The sequence below is a fragment of the Perca fluviatilis genome, chromosome 8 (assembly GCF_010015445.1).
Source record: "Perca fluviatilis chromosome 8, GENO_Pfluv_1.0, whole genome shotgun sequence".
NCBI lineage: Eukaryota > Metazoa > Chordata > Actinopteri > Perciformes > Percidae > Perca > Perca fluviatilis.
This window is the reverse complement of record NC_053119.1, coordinates 10127155-10149112: the sequence shown is the minus strand read 5'-3', so window position 1 is coordinate 10149112 and position 21958 is coordinate 10127155. Positions and strand designations below refer to the sequence as shown.

The 21958-nt window shown below is 38.9% G+C and overlaps 3 protein-coding genes across 3 annotated transcripts in view; 2 read left to right on the top strand and 1 right to left on the bottom strand.

Moving 5' to 3' along the window:
• The first annotated feature begins 6 nt into the window (after nucleotides 1–6).
• si:dkey-10o6.2 (uncharacterized protein LOC100124608 homolog) lies at nucleotides 7–7330 on the top strand. The gene is made up of 7 exons (XM_039810054.1): nucleotides 7–252; nucleotides 1564–1688; nucleotides 1779–1845; nucleotides 2442–2589; nucleotides 3391–3533; nucleotides 4040–4150; nucleotides 5840–7330. The coding sequence occupies exons 1-7, from the start codon at nucleotides 100–102 to the stop codon at nucleotides 6014–6016; spliced, it is 924 nt and encodes a 307-aa protein (XP_039665988.1). The 5' UTR covers nucleotides 7–99; the 3' UTR covers nucleotides 6017–7330.
• Nucleotides 7329–17090, bottom strand: LOC120564792 (nucleobindin-2-like). Its single transcript, XM_039810053.1, has 13 exons — nucleotides 16955–17090; nucleotides 16294–16431; nucleotides 15798–15905; nucleotides 15565–15697; nucleotides 14618–14721; nucleotides 13039–13224; nucleotides 12477–12567; nucleotides 12148–12206; nucleotides 11939–12031; nucleotides 11298–11387; nucleotides 10249–10419; nucleotides 9722–9761; nucleotides 7329–8907 (listed from the first exon to the last, which is right to left on the bottom strand). The coding sequence occupies exons 2-13, from the start codon at nucleotides 16429–16431 to the stop codon at nucleotides 8795–8797; spliced, it is 1326 nt and encodes a 441-aa protein (XP_039665987.1). The 5' UTR covers nucleotides 16955–17090; the 3' UTR covers nucleotides 7329–8794.
• Nucleotides 17091–19155: 2065 nt separating this feature from the next.
• The window catches only part of pik3c2a (phosphatidylinositol-4-phosphate 3-kinase, catalytic subunit type 2 alpha), a 51887-nt gene continuing 49084 nt past the window's right edge, over nucleotides 19156–21958 (top strand). Inside the window, exon 1 of the mRNA XM_039808148.1 lies at nucleotides 19156–19285. The gene's annotated coding sequence lies outside the window, so the exon portion shown is untranslated. The remainder of the gene's footprint in view (nucleotides 19286–21958) is intronic.

The window sequence follows — 21958 nt, the reverse complement described above, 5'->3', positions numbered from 1 at the left end:
TGGCAACTTGTCTGCTTACTGTTTGTTGTTATTATTACATCCTGTGGGTTAGACATACTTTGCATACCTGTTCAGAAACACATTTTGGTTCTTTTAAAAATGAGCATTCCAGTGGTGGACTTTGGCGCATACAGCCTGAGTAAGGAAGATGTTACCGACGACCAGATGCGAAATTTAAGCAAAGAGTTGAAAACCGCTTTTATAGAAGTTGGTTTTGTTTTTCTGAAGAACACTGGGATCACTCAGGAGGAGGTGAGAAAAGCAAATAAAGTTACATTTTGTTTGGTTTGTTGCAATGGTGGAAAAAGTATTCAGAAAAGCTGTAGTTCTGCACTGTGAAAATACTACACTAGGCTAAAGTAAAAATGTCAGCTACACAATAGCCTACTTAAAGTATGTGAAATGTAAATGTATGTAAAGTATGTGTAAGTGAAAGTCAGTGTTTTAGTATTATATGATGTTCTGGGTTAATATTACTTCTGTATGTTAAGTTGTGCTAATTTGAATTCCTTTATACCAGTGAAAAACTGTAAAAAAAAAGACAAAAACTTAGAAAAAGATGGTAGAAAGAAGGAAGGAAGGCAAGAATAGGTCGAAAATAGTATAAAAAAACTTCAAAAACAGTGGCCTAAGAAGAAAAAAGCGAAACTTGTAAAAAGTATAAGGACAGTAAAAGGAAGGAAGACAATATTAGGTCCAAAGAAGGCGACACAAATGTCACATTTTTGGTAGGAAAAAAAAGTTCTACATAAAGAGGAACAATGTTCTGGACAACAGCCTTGTAACTATTAAACATTTTATTAACCCTTGTGTTGTCCTTCGGGTCCCAGTGACCCGAAGGACAACACAAGGATTATGTACTTCCGTTTACTTTGTTGAGAATTGCTCTCTAAACAAGGGTTAATACAGCACCTTAGTTCTTGTTTGTACAGCATTTTGGTCAGCTTAAACTGTGTTTAAATGTGTTCTAGAAATAAACTTTACTTACTTACTTTACAAGAAACAGGGTTTAGAGAGCAATTCTCAACAAAGTAAAGGGAAGTACATCATCCTTGTGTTGTCCTTCGGGTCACTGGGACCCGAAGGACAACACAAGGGTTAAATATCTCACGTACGCCCTGCAGTCCTCCAAAGTACCCCTAGGGGTACACATACCTCCATTTGAGAAACACTGCTTTATACTATAAAAAATACTGTTGGTTATAGTCTAATCTACAGCAATGCAATACATTCTATAAGACCATCGTGTGTTTGTATCTGTAAATTCAACTTTTCATGGTGTCAGAAAAACAGCCCTGTTTTCAGCTTTGTAACGATACATTTTCCAGCTGATCCAATTTTTTAAAATAGATTATTTAGCTTAATTTTCTCAACACTTTAAGGAACAATTTATCCTTTTGTTTCTTCAAACATTCAAAGTCAAAATCACACTATTTGGAGATGCATAGTTTTCACTGAACAGGAGAGGTATGCAATATTGTAATCTGAAAAGTAACTAAAGAACTCAGGCAAATGTAGTGCTTAAAGTGGAAATGCATCTTTTGCCCTGGTGTGTTTGGATAGGTGGATGGTGTTATGGCCATATCCAAGACATTCTTCCTGCAGCCAGATGAAGTGAAACAACCCTTCAGCAGGAAAAGCTTTGCCAACAATCCCAACCACGGCTGGGTGTCTCTGGAGACTGAGAAGTAGGAATCAGAAAATAAACACAACTTATTGTGTGCTTGCCTGCACAATTTACTTGTTTTAAATTTTAATAACTTATTTTTTTTTTTCAGGTTGAATCCACGTCGGCCTGGAGACCTAAAGGAGGCATTCAACTATGCTTCACTCCACCCTGACATTGTAAAGAGTCACTATCAAAGCTTGACAGACTTTGGTCACATAAAAGAGAGAAAAAAAGATAACTTTATTCGGTTTGATGTTGGAGGTCAAAGTACAAGTTACTCTATAGAGGGTTTATTTGACCAGAGAACAGTCTGTTCTATTTGCAGCCTGATTGATGAATTAATCTGCTAATATTATCAGCCGACATTGATTTATCAAAGATATATCAGTATCGACAGATACAGGAAACAAGAAATTGCGGCACAATAATGCCATGTTTGAAATATATTTTGGGTAATTAAAAAACAGTCTCTCATTACATGTTCCCTAGAGCAGAGTCGAGTCAGTTTCATTTATATAGCCCAATATCACAAATTTGCCCCAAGGGCCTTTACAATCTGTACAGCGTACGACACCCTCTATCCTTAGACCCTAGATTAAGATCAGGAAAACTCCCCCCATAAAACTGACAAGTTTGTTTTTCAAGTGTCCTGCTCAGCCCATATTTCAAAACTGCAGACACATAGATGTTTTAACTTTCAAATATGAATATCAGTGTCATCCTCAGATATCCAGTATTCGTCAGGGTCTAATTCCGTTCTCTTCTGCTGTAGAAATGGCCATCTGTAAAAGGGTTCCAGGAGATCCAGACGTCTTTCTTCCAGCGCTGTACAGAGCTAAGTCTGCGGGTGCTGAGGGTGATGGCCCACAGTCTGGGTCTGAACCCAGAGGTGTTCCTGAGTGCGCACCGTTTAATAGGAAGTATGTACACTCACTACTCTCACTTTGGACTGTTATTGTTGCCTGGGTTCAAGCTGAGGACAGTCAATGAGTCTAGATCAGCTGATGTGTGGCAACACTGTGATCCTTTGTGTATCTGAATGGAGTCTTCTGAGCATGTGTGGTACATCTCACATTCACAAAATTGTATTCTGCTGAGCAGGTGAAAACAGAGAGATCTGTTCACAGGCACAGAGCTGATAGTTTGTTGGGAAGTATAGCATTATCCATGCAGATCCCACTACACAGACATTTCCCAGCTGGTTTAGTGATTTAAACATTAATTTAGGGCTGCAACTAATGATTATTTGCATTGTTGATTAATTTGTTGATTATTTTCTCAATTAATCGATTAGCTGTTCAAAAAAAAAGTCAGAAAATTGTGAAAAATGTTGATCAGTGTTTTCCAAAGCCCAAGATGACGTCCTCAAATGTCTTGTCCACAACTCAAATATATTCAGTTTACTGTCACAGAGGAGTGAAGAAATTGGAAAATATTCACATTTAAGCTGGAATCAGAGAATTTTTACTTTTCATGTGTTAAAAATGACTCAAACCGATTATCAAAACAGTTGGCGATCAATTTAATAGTTGACAACTCAGCAGCACAATGTTTGACTTCCACATTGGCTCATATTTACTGGAACAGCACTTCTATTGAATATATTCTCAGACAGCCAAGCCTTGGTGTACCTTCTTGTTCTGGAATCTCAGGCCCAATGTAAACTCTTGTGATATTAATATACCAGGCAGGTCTTAACAGTGTTGTTGTGTCTCCTCTAGCTGATGAGAATGGCACAACACTGCGGTCTCTGTACTACCCCCCAGTAAACCATGAGAAAGTGAAGGAGGGTCAGCTGCGATGTGGAGAACATTCCGACTACGGCAGCATCACCCTGTTGTTTAGCAGCTCTGAGGGTCTGCAGGTAATGCCACTGACTAGGGCTGGGTATCGTTCAAAAAATGTCGATACTGGTACCGATTCCAATACCGTGACTTTGATACTGGTTCCTGAACGAGTATACAAAATCCATTTTAACAAAAAGAAATTACAACATTACACATTACGGCACAAATCTTTTTATTTATTTTTCAGCTCCTACTGCGTAATTTCATTACATTTCAGCTTCTGTGCGTAACGTAGTTTTTTCTGCCTGCCTCTGCGACGTGCAACATTAAACAGCCAATCATAAAAATGTATTCGATCTTGGTAGAAGCATGCTGCATGCTTATTGGCTGACTTACGCTGATGAGATTTACCCAACCGTTGACATCTCCACTTCTGGATGCAAGACAATTACAAAGTACCACTTAGCCTTTGTCTTTAAAGTCGAGGATTACTGTACCAGACAGTTGGAAATTTGTTTTGATATTTGTTACTGTCAAATAAATCTTCAGGCATGTAATCCACCTGACACTTGTTCACCTTCAGGTTCGAAAACGTTCAGGTGAATTCATCTGCGCTCCCTCCGTCCCCGGAGCGGCCCTCATCAATGTCGCTGATCTGATGCAGCGCTGGACCAATGATCAGTTTGTCTCTGTGGTAGGTGGAGAGAAACTTTGGTGGTTTGTTTTACAACGATATGAGAATAAATTAAAAAGAAACAAAGAGAAATGAATTTAAAAATGAATTATGTGCATGGGATTTACCAAGACAAGTTCAAGGCCTAACTGGTCTACAAGAGGTCCTCTTTTTGCTTGTGAAGCAAGTAAAGGTGTTACAAAGCCCTGTTAAAGGTCCCATGTTGTGAGATTTCCACATCTTTAAAAAAAATTATGAAACAGTTTGAGGTGCTATATTATAAATATTTAGAAAGTATCAAAACGCTCAATCCACACAGCCTGTATTTAGAAACGATGCGTTTAAATGAGCTGTCTAGACTTCCGTACAGTTGTCATGTCACAACTATACTATATAATTAGAAAGTGCAGCAACAGTGCTGTTACAGTCATTCCTTGGCTGTAGTGACGGTGCAGAGACTGAGGGCCAGAAGTACTAACGCTTTTGCGCCCACTTCAGGTGTATTTGTTTCGCAACGTGCGCGTGAAAGACTTTGAAAAGCATGTACAAGCAGGCCACACTGAGGTAAAAGCACAGACCTCGCGGGAACTGAAAATGGCAAATTGCACTTTTCCGTGTCATGCTTACGCATTCATGGGCGAGTCAAGGGGAAAGTGGGACTTTCCCATAAAGACATGGGAGGGGAAGTGTAAAGTGCGCCTAATTATGTATTTCGCGATATGTACAAAAACCGCCCATGATAGCGCGCTTCTATTTTGCGGTGAAAATTCTCCGCCTCTTAAAAGCAGGTGTAAACCAGGAAGCGGGTTTCCTCGCATATGCCTCCTGGTGAAATGGCAGCAGTAATCTGAGCAAGGCGAAGACATAGGCCAAGGAGACGAGCTGAAAAATTTTTTGCCTCAAGGATCACACTTTTTCAGTTGAGTGAACACAAAATCATTAAGCGTTACAGATTAAGCAGCCATGCAATATTACAGTTACTGGGAGAAATCAAAGATGATATCGAATCTCCGACTCAGCGTTCACATTCCATTCCAGCAGTTGTTAAACTCCTCGCTACATTACAAATACTGGCATCAGGATCATTTCAAACAGTCATAGCATCAGCAGTGGGAATATTGCAGTCTGCACTGAGCCGTATCATAGCACAAGAACTTAACGCTTTGCTACAGCGCAATTTACGGTATAGTGGGCGGAGAAAGGCGCCGATTACCCGATGAACTGCAGGTTTGGTAAATACGACGTAAGCTGAAGTATCACAGCATGCGCTTCCTGTGGGTTGGCCATGGCGCTGATAACGCTACATTCGCAAATGTACGTACATCTGGCCCTCAGAGGGCAAATTCGGAAGACCCGGACAACACTGACCAATCAGAGCAGACTGGGCCTTTTGGGGAGGGGGACTTAAAGAGACAGGCGCTAAAATGGAGCGTTTCAGACAGAGGGTGAATACAGGTATATTCAGACAGACAGTATGAGAAAAATGTTTGTTTTAACATTAAAGCATGTAAACATGTTCTGGTAGAAACCCCAAATACAAGTATGAACCTTAAAAGGAGCATAATATGGGACCTTTAAGAAATGCTAGGATGATACAAATCCCAGCATAACTAGAACTTTTAAAAGAGAACTGTGCCGTAGGAAGAAAGAAATGTTTAAGTTCAGCATAAATGTATTTTTATATAATTGCAGTTGTCCCCTCTCCCTCAGCGCCACAGAGTTGTGCTGCCCCCTGCTGGGGACTCCCGCACACGTCAGTCTCTGGCTTTCTTCGTCCAGCCGGATGATGAGGCTCTGATCACCTGCTGCGACGGCTCCAACAAATACCCCCCAGTTACAGGAGGCGACTACCTCATGGAGCGATTCAATGCCTCATATGGAAACTGAATCTCTACCCCGCCCTATTCTGTACAGGCAGCCAGCGTAGGGAGGCAAGAATGGGAGTAATGTGCTCCCTCTTTTTGACCTTGTCAAAACTCTTGCTGCTACATTTTGAACTAGTTGGAGACAAGATGATACCAAACTATAACTGGTTGCAATAATCAAGGCAGGGAGATATAAAGGTATTATTATTTGACTGTTTTTAATTGTAAAGTGTTTTAGTTTTGGTTTTAGGACCATACTTCATGGTCCTAAAATTGCACCTAAAATGTATTGATCTATACCTGGAATTTATTCATGTTTTATCAAGTTAGTTTTGTCTAAAATAATCAATATGTCACTTTAGATCCCACACTGTTTTTACATTTGAAATATGATGGTGTCAGTGATATAAACTTATATAAACTTTATTTCAGTCCCAGGGCGATCCATATCACAATAAAAAGCACACAGAGTATAACATAAAATACAAAAATGCAAAACCTTCCACAATGTTTAGTGTCTGACATACAGACGTTCGCCAATGGTTCCACAGTCTGGAAGAAAAAACAGGTTAGCCAAAACAGTGATCAAGTCATTTTCTGACTCAGATCCCCTACAAATAAATCTATACATCAGGATACGTAAAACAGCAGAGCAGATAGGTACCCCGACACTGACAAACATGCTGTCATTATAAGCCACTATGAGTTTTCTAATGCTGCCTTGCTTATAACGACACCACAGGTAGGCAGTAGATCTTCACAGATACACAGCACATGCTAAACTTACGACGCAGCACGTTAGCTTGAGCATACAGCTTCCGACGCTGCCTTATCATCAGACAGGTCATTTGCAATAATATGGCCCAAATATGTAATCTCACTGCACACCCTAAGTGCAGTGCCAGACAGATATAAGTCAGGGAAGGTTGACTGTCTGTCTTCTCTACTTCTAATAATCATGATCTTACTCTTTTTGGCATTGTATTTTATATCAAAATCAGCACCATACTGGGTGCATATTCTCAGAAGCTGTTGGAGACCAGCACTATATGGGCTAAAAATGACCAAATCATCTGCGTACATAAGGTGATTAATTAGTGAGTCACCAACCCTACAACCTGTACCACATACATTTAAAATCAAGGAACAATCATTCATATACATATTAAAAAGAAAAGGAGACAGAATTCCACCCTGGCAGACACCATTGGCCACTTGGAAGGGGACAGATGTAACATTCCCCCATCTAACTATCATTGTCTGATGCGAGTACCAATACACCAAGATTCTGTGAGTTAATGTGTATGATTTAAAAAAGAAACAAACCTCAAACCTGCAAGCTCATTCGTTTTATTGTTCACATTCAAACCTTGTACAACAGTTTCATGAATTTCTCACACAGGACGTGCTTTTTGAAAGGGACATAATATCAACCCGTCTACTGCACCTCAATTGCTCAAAAGATGAACCATCTTTGAGACCTTATTCCATCTCTGATCTGTTGTATTAATCTCTAATGAACATAGTCTTGACCATGTGACTATCTGTAATTTAATTAAAGTTTCCCATCACCTATGAGAGAGACGAGGCCCAATTCAACCTGCTGCAGTTTCATTACAGTGGCGTAGAGAATAAATAAATTAGAAATGATTCTACCATGAAAAAAATAAAATAAAAATCACCAATATTAACACACACACACACACACACACACACACACACACACACTAACTCACGGTACACATAAAACCACTTTGGAATCCATACAATTGTCACTCTAACACCAGCACAATTATATTAAATTAAAAGATTTAAATATATAATTATCTGTAAACTAAATATGCTCTTCAATCATCTGGTCCACAGGACATACCATTTTATCTAGGTATAAACTTTGTAATAAAAAAAAAAAAATAGCTCAGAGGACCTTTTGTTGTGAAACAACAAAAGGTCTGTAAAAACAACAACTAATTGACAGCTGATGATAATTGTGGGTAACTTCTTCCGTCTGGAGCCCTCCCAAGAGCTTATATAAAACAGTAGAGGTATTAAGAGAACAAAATCAACTGTGATTTTGAAATATTGATTGATAGTCTATGTTTTAAACCCACATACATATATATACACACATGGTCACATTTTAAAATGAAACCAGTGTGAAAATTAACATGATGAAATGCAAGTTAAGGATAGAATATTTTATGGATCCAGAATATTTGCTCTTCTAAGGAAATGTGAGGAATGTCAAATTTTTATATTACTACACGAAAAATGTAAATAGGACCATTTCAATCTTTAGCTAGCAGCACTACATCATATCTAAAGTTAAGTTTGACATTCATTTTATTAATTTAATAATCAGCTCTCTTCAATCAAATAAATAAACCATTTTCAAAGTATGTCCTCTAAGAGACAGTGACAATGACCTACAGTGTGCACTAAACAAAACATTCACTTTTCAGGCTCCGCCGTTTCTCCCCAAAGCACTTCCCCGGGAGAACAAAGTCCTCGCTGTGATAAAAGACCAAAATGGCAAAAACAAAAGGGTTGATTGTTCACAAAATAACTGGACCAGCTCCACAATTCTGATTTATGCAGCCCCAATGGGCATAATGGGCACTTGCACCAAATCTGAAGCCTGAAATCAGATTTTCTTAAGTGCTCTTAATATTTGGGCACATTTTTCTTAAGTGGTGTTTTGAAAATCCTAAACAAAACTGGAAAATTGGAATCATTACAAGGTGAACACACACATGCACGCTCACTGGCATCCATACAGCACACAGACTAGTGAGGCCCCCTAAGAGTGTCCTGGAACTGGTACATCTGGCTGTTGGTGGCCAGGGGGCACTAGCTGACTGTTTCCTGGCACAAATGGTGCTGGTTCACCTCCAGCTACAGCAGCGCCCGGCTCTGGAAAAAGAGAGTCATATTAGTACAAGTTAATGAGTTGCATTTACATGATCGTGAAGGACAAATGTCCCCTGCCCATTTGCAATTTCTCCTTATGGCAGCTGAGTTTTTTTGGAGGCTATACTGCACCTTTAAAAAGGGTCACCCCACTGATTTTACAAATAAGATTTAGTTTACCTGTCACAAGGAGGACTATTCATCCTGTGAAAACTGTTGTATAATCTATTATGTGGTTCTAAAGGGAAGTTTCCAAAGTTTGGGGAATTATGGGAATTGTAGGTTCAAGTATTTTTGTTTAACTAATATTAGGGACTAAAAATCAGGATACCTTGACCTCTACTACTTTGATTGTGACCATTCTTTTTTTAATATCTCTTGTGAGTTCCCGAACTTTATAGAAATGTAATAATAAATAACAGGAGTACTCCTTTAACTGTGAGTGTTAGTGTAATGGGCCGGTATACGATTCTGATGATAACCTTCAGCAAAAATATCACGGTTTCACGGTATTGCAGTCACAGCTTTAAAATGTTTTTTTTATTTTTTTACTTTTTTCCATTGAACACAATGTATTTTATTTTTAAACACACTTCATACTGGCAGGGAGACAGATTACCAAACTGTATTTTCTGTCCTTGACCACACATAAAAAACAGCTCATACCTTAGGAACGGTATGACAGAAAATGTTAGTGGCTTGACCTTTTTAAACCGCGGTATACCTTGAAACCGGTAGCTGGCCCATGCCTAGCTCTGTGTCAACTCTCCTTGGTTAAATTAAGTTGAGACAACTCTCTTTGCAATGTTATACTTACGTTTTGCCTCAGTTTTTATCCTTTCCATTTCTTCTACTGCCTGAGAAGAGAAAACAAAATGGAAAACGTTAGAGCATCACAAAATACGTGGGAACCTCTGCTCAATTTATTAAACGTAAATATTTTGTAAGAACACAAGAGGGCCATAACTGCACATTAAGTTACATTTTGACATTTATATCGCCTGAGCCATGATAAAAACAGCTGAATCTGGGTTTTGTTTGCTTAAACCTGCTCATACTGCTCAGACGTGGCAGCAGTAAATGGTGCTGTACTTGCACAGAATCTACTGAATTGCATCATGTTTGTGTATGGTCAACCGTGCTGCTACAAGGAAGTGTCTATCATGCCAACAAATCATGTGAATCATCAATTAGAAATTATTTAAAATCATTTTAACTATTGGTCACTGTGTGTATATTAGCCAAATCTACTGCACCAGTCAAGTGTCGGAGCAGACTATTGATGGAAAACACCTGACTCCTGATTGTATTTCAACTGCAAATTAATTTGTTTTTTTAGTGTACCTGCTGTAGCCCAAACTTCTGAGCATTAAGTTCTTCCTGTTTCCTGTCCAGCTCCTCCCTCTGTTTCTGCAGCTCCACCGACTTCTGGTTAATGTCGAGCTCCTCGTTGACCAGATGCTGTTCATACTCTCTCAGCTCCTCCTCAGTGTAAATGGGTTTTTGTTCTAAAGTCTGAGAATGGCAGGGAAGTAATTACAGGATGTAATGAATTGAAGAAATAATAGGGTGAATTGCTGATGGTAAAACGTAACAGCACCAAATTGTGTCTTATATTAGGGAATCTGCAAAAGAACCGTTTACTTCCTTGCATTTGAACGACTTTTTTATCATTAAACCAGCCAACTGGAGTTTTAAAAAGAGAGTAGCTCTTGTAATGGCAAAATTACATTTAAGCATTTTATACTCTTGTCTTATTTCTGTTTTAGTTTCTCTCATAATGCTGAAAGTGAGTTTCTCATTCTCACATGTTGATTCTGATTCTCACTAAACTAAGTGGGAGCCACAAAGTCTGGAACATAATGTGAGCACTGTTTGTCTGAACAGATATGGTAGAAGGTCACCCTAAAACTATCTGTCGGTACATTCATTTTGTCCCCTTACAATTGAGATAAACGGCTCCAGGATGTCTCTTGTGTTTCAGATTGTCTTCTATGTCTAACGTTGCCTGTAAGAAATGCAGAGTCATGTTTAGACTAGAACATGTGTGGTTATCACTCCCATTTCTTTTTCTGTATATAAGCTCAGTGTTCTTGTTCACTCGTTGAGACATTTTCCACACTGAGCTGTCGTGCCCTTTGTGAAACCTGTGCTACTCCTATATTTGCAAATATATAATAAAATAGAAAAAAAGTCTTCAACTGTCTAAATCCACTCCTGCTGCAAAAAACTTCCACAACACTCTCAACTTGAATTAATTATAGATCAAATATGCTAACATGACAGCAATGTAAACCGAATTTTGACTCAACTCAGTAAACATCATCTTCTCAAGAGAAACCTCACATTCCTGACTGCATCTATCAGACGTTTCTATAAAATCGAGTTCTTACCTCCCACTCGTCTTTTTCCAAGAACTCCTCCTTGTTAGTGGCAGCAATGAACTCGCCCAGTGACACAAGTCTGTCTTTATTGGTGTCCACCTGAACATCAGCACATGAAGCTGCTTTAATCAACGTGAGTTCAATACATGCTCTACAAGGTTAATTGTTGGCCAAAGGACAGCTTTGACCTTTCAGCTCCCTGCTAAAGCACTGCCTCTGTTACTGTTTAGCACATCACAATTTTCCCCATCTTGCACCACTGATAAAGTCTGCAAGTTTGCGTACCATTTGTGGCCATTTCTCCATAAATGACAATTTGAGTGATATCTGACACACTACTGTCCTGATTTTGACACCGCTCGGACGGATAATGTAATTTAATTGCTTAAATTTTTTTTACTGATTCATCAAAAAATAATCTTTCAAATACCAATACTGCACTTTAGACAAAACATAAAGGGGTAATACTTTTGGAACTACTGTATGTTTTGGTGCTAAATAGTCAAACTTACAACAGAATCATAGTCTGAATCATTTTGATGACGGCAATCAAAGGATGCCTGTATCATTTGTGGGGCCTGATCAGGGCTGATCATTAATGTATCAATAACAGACATGGGGGAGCCTGATGTGTTACTGTGGTGGCTCACCTCATTCATAACATGCTCTCTCATTCGCAGTCTCTCTTCCTCCATCTCAACCATGTCGTCTTCTTCATTTTCGGGGTTGTACACCTTCTCCAGCTTGAAGACACACACAGATGCAAATTTCACCTCAAAGGCTTCTTCATTATACATATTACATTATCCTAAAATGTGCAGAACCAGGGCAGTTAGCAAACACTCATTAACATGAATACCTCTTTAGTGAAAAGAGCCTCGAGTTCATTCTCATCGAAGAAGCCATCTCCGTTGCTGTCTGCAACGCAAAACACATGACTGCAATGAGCACATGATTTCATCCATACATAGTGTAGTCACAGGCATATCAGATTAACATTATGTCAACAGTGTGTTTGGCTATATGGTGCTTATTGTATCACTGGACTGTGCACAAACACATGGTCCTTTTTTGACGAGGGAAGACTCACTAGATTGTAGAATCCCAATTCAATGCTAGATTCGGAACTGGCCGTTTATTTACGATAGATAAGAGTAGAAGACAGACACATATATTGTCTTTGGTTACCATGGATTTTGAAAAAAGTCTTGGGATCAAAGTTCTCTGGGTCCAAGCCGTCTGACTCCTGCCACACCTCCTTCAGCTGGTCTTCACTGCCCTACACACACACACACACACACACACACACACACACACACACACACACACACACACACACACACACACACACACACACACACACACAAAAACACACACACACACACACACACACACACACACACACACACACACACACACACACACACACACACACACACACACACACACACACACACACACACACACACAGTTCATCTTCAAGCACATCATCTCAGTTTTCTTATTTCTTTAAACTTGCATTTTATGTTTGTTTGTTTTTTCCATCAACCATCCCATGACCATTCAATTAAAACCTGATCAACTGACTCCTGTTTTTATGTGTACTTAATTTCAATACGTTTTCATAAAACGTCCATAAAATTAAAATAATCAACTCATAACTAGTGAAAGTAATAATAATTCTTCCTACTCCTACTTTTCAAAATGAGCTGTAATCTCTATTTGCATCAATGAACAGCAGGAGTCTTACAGGGTGGTTGACTTTTGGATGGTCAGCGTGTTTCTTTTTCATCTCCTCGTAGTGCTGCGCCTCCGTCTTGCGAACCTCCTCATTCATGGTCTTCAGACGTTCCCTCCTCTCATGCTCCTTCAACATCTCATACCTCTTGAACTCATCGTGGCGTTCCTTGTCAAAGTTCTCCAGGTCTTTGGTCGCCTACAAATAGAACAAAAAGTTGAGAGGGGGGAAATTCACACCTGGATTGTACAGTTTATATTGTTACACTCACTTTTCTAGAATTGATTCCAACACAAGTGGTGCAATCAGAGTTGTCCTGGGCACGATAAAGCAAACTGCATGGCCGAACGAATATCAGTTTCATTGCTCACCCAGGGTACATGGCATTTAATGAAGTAATGTTCCAGGCAGGATCAATACAACATGGTCCTTGTGATTAGCTCATGCAGTGCAAATTACACAAATGGTTCAGCGATTATATATATGCAGTGTCTAATGGGAGCTGATCATGTACAAATACACCCCTGTTCTGCCATACAAAGCCACTCAGTAGCAGCAATAGCCTGGGTGTTAAAACTGAGAGTTCTTTATGTCTTGGATAGTCTGGCGATTCCTTTAACTCTGAAAGTGTTGTTTTGGACTGATTTTTGTTAGAGGAACTTACAGGTAATTATTTATTCTGCAGCCCTGCCGGTGCTCGCCTGGTATGCAGATAGTTGAGTTTCAAATAAAAGTCCTTTATCAGTATTGTTTGCATTTCACCAAGCAGTCCTAAGGCATAAATAGTAAATAAATTACAGTATACACAACTACACAAAATATTGTCAGACTGACTAACTGTTCACAGGAAACATGTTGCTCTCTACTCCAACAAAGGACATAAAGCTGTGAATGCTTCTAAGTTATTAAATCTAAAATCTAAGAAATACCGGGCTGGTTTAATAAAGCTGAAATGTGAGCGGTCCCAAGAATCACAGCGCACTCTTTGAAGCCTGTAATTCTCTTTACGCTCATCCATCCTTATTATAGTAATACTATGAGGCAAGGTGTTCTTTATTGTGATTATAGGTGTGACTGTGATGCAGTTACATATAAGCAGCAGCACTACAGTACACACGAACAGTGTAGAGGAACATGGTCAGTATAAGCTTATAAATGGCCTCCTCCATCCAAGGGTCTAAGAGATCTGTATCCAAGATAACCTGAGTGTGTATGGCTGCCATGTGTATATGTGGGAGGTTGTGCTACAACTTTCAGCTATTTGTGCTACATGATCAGTCAATATGCTCTGGGGCAGCAACAGTTATTCCTCTGAGATGAGTCATTCTTTATTTTGGCTGTGTTTGCTGCTTACGATGCCAAAACAAACAACTGTTCTCATTTGAGTTGCTATGTTATCACTGGAGTGTCAAACAACTTCACCTGATGAATTTTCACCTTCTTAGTCAACTTTTCTATTAATGAGGAGCCAGAACTACAGCAGCTGAGTAAAGATTCTTCATTTAAAAAAAAAAAAAAAAAAGTCAGATCTGCTACAGTAAAGATCTATTTAGTGAACAGTGTTGAGGTGTTTTTTCATCACTGCCTGTACCGATTGGATGAGGCGGTCCAGGTCCTCCACCTCGAAAGTGTTGGGGTTCAGGTGGTTGAGGTGATCAAACTGTTTCAGCAGGGCCTGGTGGTCCACTGTTCGGCCTGCAAGGAAGGGAATAATTAAAAGTTCTGTTTAACTATAAAGCAATTAGATGAAGTATTTTGCAGTTGTAGGCACATAAAATGTGAAACAGATCTTTTACTTATTTTAGATAGCAATCACTAAAGACAGAGCTTGTGTCATTCAATACACTAAGTTGTTGCTTACTCTTACCCAAAGATATTTTGTGCTCCAGTAGTTGTTCATCATATAACTGACATACAGCCAGGCTAGCACTGGCTTGGTTTACTTCAGCCCAAATTTACATTGGAAATAAGTTAAGTAAGAGTAAATACATGTAAGTTAATTTCTAAGCCCGAAGGCAAAGGGTTTCTGTGTTTGTATTTGATATGACACCACCTCTAAAATGTTTCTACACATCCTGTCTAACTTTTACCATCTTCCATGATGTCTCTGATCATAATGTTTTTAAAGGGTGATGTGACTTCAACCTGTACTTCTGTTCTTTAACTACACTTAATCAGAAGTGTTCACACAGCAACTTACACTGGCCACTAGAAGTCACTGTTAGCTGTATTACATCGTCTTCCTGTGTCTAAGAGCCACATCATGTATTCGATGACCCAACCGCTGATGTGTATTACAAAACTTATTGTGCAACTTCAAGAAGCAAAATTGTGCAATTGACACATCAGCAAACTTTTTTTGTCCACCAGCCAATTGGCTAGTGAATGTTCAAATTTTACCAGCCACTTAATAGATGGCCATTGATTTTTGGCTAGTGAGTGAAGCAAAGCTACCAGCCACTTGCATATTTTACCAGCATTTGGCTAGTAGATGGTGCTAATTTTGGACCCTGTCAGCAAGACAAGCAGGATACTTACCATTCCCTTCCTGGATGTCATGTTTGACTTTGATGAGCATCCGCAGCCTGTTCATCTCCTCCCTCTTCAGCTCGTCCAGCTTAGTCCGAAAATTGTGGTGGACAAAGTCCAGCTCTTTGGAAAGTTTGCCTTGCTGCAGGCAGAAAATCAACATGCCACAGTTCAATACAAAGTGTTCATGTCAACAAAGAGCTTGCAAAATAATGGCATGTTTAGTGAGTGTGCAGACGAACCTTGATGTCATCCATGTTGGCATTTTTGAGCTTTTCTTTAAAGTGGGGGTCTTTCTCGAGGTACTCAATGACTTCCCTGAGGTAGCGGTCATAGTGCAGCCCAGTCTCCTGAAGCAAAAATCCAAAGCACTCATCAGTGTTTGTTAAATAGAGGACTAAAATCTAGATTGAACTTGTTAATATCTAACTTGACTTCGGGCCATTATGGAGAGCTTTTGTGTCACTTAAGTCTTGCTAATGAATGTTGGCACCTAATTTAACCTGATATTGCTCTTATTTGTTTTGAGAAAATACACAAAATACATTGAATGTAATTTTCAACCTTTTACCCACAAGCAAGTGTACTTTCCATGTGAAATAGCACTTCCCGGGACATTGTAAGCCCAAATAAATCCCTCCTTTGAATGCCTGATGACTTTGTATTTTGGTGTAATTAGCTGTAAGACCCAGATTTAAATGTGATATTGCCATATATGACACTGCCCATCTGACTCACAGCACTCTGTGGTGACTCCAGTTCCTCCACTTGAGGCTTCTCCTTGGTTTTGTCCACACTGATAGGCACTGACTGGATACACAGCCACAAACTCAGCAGAATCAGCCCACAACGGACCAAGGATTTACCCTTCACCATCTAGTTAGGTACATGAATGAAGAGAAATATGACTTATTTGGGCAAATCATCATTTTGCGATTGATTGAGTATTTTTTCTTTTAAATTGTAGCTACTGAAAATGTTCTTAGGCCTACATGTAAATGTGCAGTGTCTAACGAGTACAGTGTGGGCAGGTGCTCATTACAAGAGACAACACCCTCAGTTTCCCAAGCATTGCAAAAGTGGTATAACTTAACCTGAAGACAATATGGGATCAGGTTATGCAAGTTAATCTCAAAAGCAACGAGCAAAAGACTGAATACGCAGCGAACTTACTTTAAAACAGTTCCTCTATCATAGCCATGTACATTGACTCACACGATAAACACACAAGCTAACGGTATCATTTAAGGAACAGGTTGTTTAGAGAAGATGGTTGCTAGTTAATTAATTATCCCATAGCTGTAGAAAAGCTACAAAACAAGCCTTAGCATATGTAGTGAATTGCAATGATAAATCACATTTCATGTAAAATACCATTTACTTGTAAAGTGACACTTACTTTGGGCTCTTCTTTTTTACTCTTCACGCGCTTTAACCGTTTAGCTAGTTCTCCTCAAAGCGCCTGAGCTTTATTGGAGCTTGTTTACAGCTGTCATCTACCGCCAATACAAGCTACAACCTACAGGGAAAAAAAAAGGTTGCGATCACCATGGCAACGCCCCGCCTTCGACGTTCCTGATTGGGCATAAAAGTATACTTTCGCTGTAAAACAGTCGCGTTGAGAGCTGATTGGGCGCTCGACCTGTAAGTCAAAGTGTATCAAACTGTCAACCCGTGGCTTAAAGGTGCGTTGAGCCAAACTGTACGTGGCGTTCATGAACCAAGAGGGCGGAGTTAGTGTTTGACGGAAAAACCTTATTCATATTTTAAAACTGGATAACACATACCTAATTATATACTTACACGGCAGCAAAGGTCCAGTGCAAATTAAATGAACTGAGATGGAAAATACTTATCATTTCAATGAGATTGTTGTGATTACCTTGGCGATGTTGGACAAAATTAGTGCATGCACCATACTTACTATATAATGCTGCGATTTAGAGAAACTATTTTTTGTGTTGTCCAAAAGCCAGTATCAAAACCTATATTTAAAAATGCACACACGTGTGTTGTGTGTGTGCGTTAGTCTTGATTATCATTATGGTACCTTCCATTCATATTTTCAACAACATATATTTTCTTCATATGTCTTTCTGTACATGGTTTGAGTAGGCTGTGTATGTACACAGCCTACTCAAAACATACACAGGGTACTAACAGTGGTGGGCTAAGTAGTCAGATCTATTATGATTATTACGTATGCATTACTGTGTAAGAGTAAAAGTAGCCTACAATATTCCCCTGAATTATAAAATAGTAAATATACTTCCAAACTGTAGATAAGTGCAGTGCTTGAGTAAATGTACTTAGTATAACCATGTATATATATTGTGTATGAAAGTTGCCATTATCATGTTACTTAAAATACACAAAGCATACAGATTTGTTTATATCCATAGCACGGGACATCATTATCATTTTTTTCATATTTTTGACATTGATACATTTCGTGCTACTTTTTATAACAATTATTATGGCTGGTTACAAACCTAATGTAATGTAAAGATCATGTAAACATTACTGCAGCAGTATAAATGTCGGTAAAGTGTGATCTCCAGTGAAAAAATGTTTACAAGAGAAACCAAAAAATCAATTATACGTCAGAAAAATGATTATTACATTACACATAAATTAATGCTTTAAATGGTAGAGGCCAAACATATTAGTTTGTCTGATAAATAAGTGTTAAATTAACCCTGACTTTCAGATTGCATATATACAGCAGCCACACACACAGAGCACATTTTACTAGTGGTAAAAAAAGTATACAGAATGTAAAAACTATCCTGTTACAAGTAAAGGTCATGCAATACAAATGTTACATGAGCAAAAGTACTATCATCAAAATGTACTCAGAATGTCACATAGAAGTACTCATGCAGCAAAGTGGCCCCTGCCATTGTTATATTATTACATATTTGTCTATGAATTGGGGTTGTTATCACTAATAAAATAAACTGCATTTTAAGGTGGTGTTCAGTGGTGAAATGTAACTGAGTACATTTACAAGTACTACTTTTGTATAATTTTGAGGTACTACTGGAAGCCAATATAGTACTTTTTACTCCACTACATTTATTTTAAAGCTTTAGTTAGTTTACAGATTCAAATTAATAATACAAAATAGAAATCGACTAATAATTAATGAAGTATTATTATATGAAGCTACCCAACAGTATACAAAGTACTTTAAATTAGCTCCACCTTCATCAGCTGCAACATTAGTGATGCTACAGACTTCTGCACTGTGGTATCGCTACTTCTGAGTAGTTCTTCCATCACCGGTGGTGTTGTAATGTTGCATAAAATATGCTGAGCTTATCCTGAGCTCTTGTGTACAATATTTTTTGTGTGTTATTATTTATCTTTATTTCTTTGCTTTGCTTTTGTTTTTACCCTGTTTTTAATCTCCTGTAGAACTTTGGTATTGATTTTTTTCAATGAAAAGTGCTCTACAAATAAAATGTATTATTATTATTATTATTATTATTATATTCTACATTAAAAAAAAAATTCTACACTAAGTACTTTAGTCCAAACGGTGGCGATGTTTTACCATTTAATCTTCAGTGAAGCGACCCAGCCAAGCAGAACCTCTAACACAACGGTGTCCAACCAAAACTCCGTGTAACCACCTCAACAGGAACTGACGTCTCTTCGGTGCAAGTGGATGGAAAAAAAAATGCAGCTGCAGGAAAAATGGCTCCAAACACCACACCGCTAAAAGGTGAGACGTTTACCTTTTAAACAGTAAATGTCTGCGTGCTAAAGTTTTAGCTTGTAGTTGCCTGAAACCGGTGGTTGCGACTCCGTTGTATCCGGCCGTTCCCCGTTTGATAAAACCTGCATTTCTTCCTTGTTGTGGGCAGGACCGAAGCAGTTGCCTGGGTACTTTTAAATTAATAAATCAGTGCCCCTCAAAGTACGGAGTAGTCATGTAAGTTATCTTGGTGTTGCTGAATTCGGTTTATGTTTCTGTGAACGATACGTTTGCCTATTTTTGAGTACCGTTTTGTTAGGTTTAGCGGCTAACTTAGCATCAACAAAGTCAAAAGTTAAAGTTCCAACCGCTATCAAAAGTATCAAGAAGTATAGCATTTGATCGGGCTAGCCGGGTTAACGTTAGTTAGCTTGTTTACTTTCTTGTTATCTGTTGAAAGTCAGTCCTATCTTATATTAGCAACCAGCTAGGTCCTGTTTTAAGATGTTTAACGCTACAATGTGAGAAAAACAAACGTTCATGCGACTTATTGACAGTTCACAACGCATCATTTTTGTGTCAGGTGAGCATCAGGCGACAGGTTAGCTCGCTAGCCGAGTTTTATTAGTTAGCGAACCTTTTAACGTTGTGTTTTAAAGCCTAACGTTACTGCTCATGTATTCTGCAGCGTTAGCTCCTAGCAGGCTGTGTTACTAAGACAGACATATCACATTTCCTTCGGTTGAATTTATATTGAATGTTTTCCAAAAAGTGATTTTACAATACCCCAGTGTTAACCATGAACACTTTGTATTAGATGAAACTGTGTTTAACCCCAAAGTCATTCGAGGGAAACATTTTAGATTTCTATCTAATTAAAATGCAGGGATTAACATTTTATAGTCTGAATAACAAACGTACAAGTCTCATTTCAGATGACAACTAACTAGAGAGGAAAACTCACACACACACACACACACACACACACAGCAGGAATTCAAATTGAATAGGACCTGCTTGTAGTGATCGCATGCTACTCTGCTTATGACAATCACCAAATGTGCAATTCCGTGTTCAATTAAAGTTCTTAAAGTAGGTGTTACTTTAGATGGATGTGTGAATAAAAGAATACGACACAATTGTTGTCAGAATTAGCCTGCTGGCCAAGTGAACAACATTTGGGATTTCACCCCCCCAGTGGTCCTGTCCGTTTTTGTTTCTTTTTATAGACTTAATGTTCTGCACAGGCGAGCCTTAGCAATAGACAAGCCTGTACAGGAAAAATAAGTTTTAGTGCATTGTTAACTTTCCCAACAACCAAGACAACATATGTTAGACATCTATAAACTTGACCTGGTTACTTATTTTTCTTTTTAAAGATGTTGTACTGTACTTTGATCGGCTGTGCAGTGTATTGCTAACATCGGCACTTTTGCACAGCTACTGGAAGGAAAAACTGTTACTTAGTCCCGTTAGGTCTTGATAAGTCGACACATTTTGTGTCAACAGTAGTCAGGTGCACATATAAACCGTGAAGCGGGTTTTGCTTGCTGTAATCATTCGTCCTGTCATTAAGAGATCCCGTCCTGATGTGCTTTAAAGGTCCCATGACATGGTGCTCTTTGGATGCTTTTATATAGACCTTAGTGGTCCCCTAATACTGTATCTGAAGTCTCTTTCCCGAAATTCAGCTTTGGTGCAGAACTACAGCCACTAGAGCCTTTCCTTAGTATGTGCCATTTCTGTGTCTGTAGCTATTGAGGAGGAGAGAGGGGGGGCAAGGTGGAGGGTGGGGGTGTGGCCTTGACCAACTGCCACTTTTCTCGTTTTGAAAGCCATGATGTCTCTCTCTCATGGGTTGGCCAAATTCTCTGGGCGGGCAAAGCAGAGAAAGGGGAGGTAACCTTGCTCCTTATGACCTCATAAAAAGCAGATTCCAAAACGGCTCATCTGAGCTTTCATTTTCTCAAAGGCAGAGCAGGATACCCAGGGCTCGGTTTACACCTATCACCATTTCTAGCCACTGGGGGACCATAGACAGGCTGGGGGAACTCATATTAATGTTAAAAAACCTCATAAAGTGAAATTTTCATGCCATGGGACCTTTTAAATAGAAAAGATGGGGACAAAAGTCTTCATTCTGTGCCAAAATGTATTCCAGTGTATCTGAAGCAGTCTGAGTAAGTATAGTCTCGTATTGTCAGTGCTGTCTCCACAGCGCCCAGGATATCTTTCAAACTTTAGTCTTTTTACTACAAAATCCCCCCTTTGTGTTTCCTCGGGCAGTCTCTTAAGAGTAACACAAACAAGGGTTTGTATACTAAAATGATGAACTTTGCAAGATATCCACTTGATTTGACTTTGCATCAAGTTGGCCTATACTTTGGATTGTATTTTTGCACAAAACAAGGACTGTGGATTTTGTCCCGCATCACTTTGATCTTGCTTTAAGAACGAATCTCTTAAGAGTTAATATGAACAGGAGAAATTACTACTACAGCAAAACGTGTTGCAATGTATAAATGGACACCTAACGGTGGTTTTAAACGAGACTTGAACCTTTTGGAACCTGTTCTTTAATCTCTAATTCTAATGTAAATCCCCCAAGTTTCAGAATATATCCAATATGTCTGAATTTTGGCGATTTATATAGATATATATTTTACAATGGATGGAATGATGCTGCCATAAAAAACATGG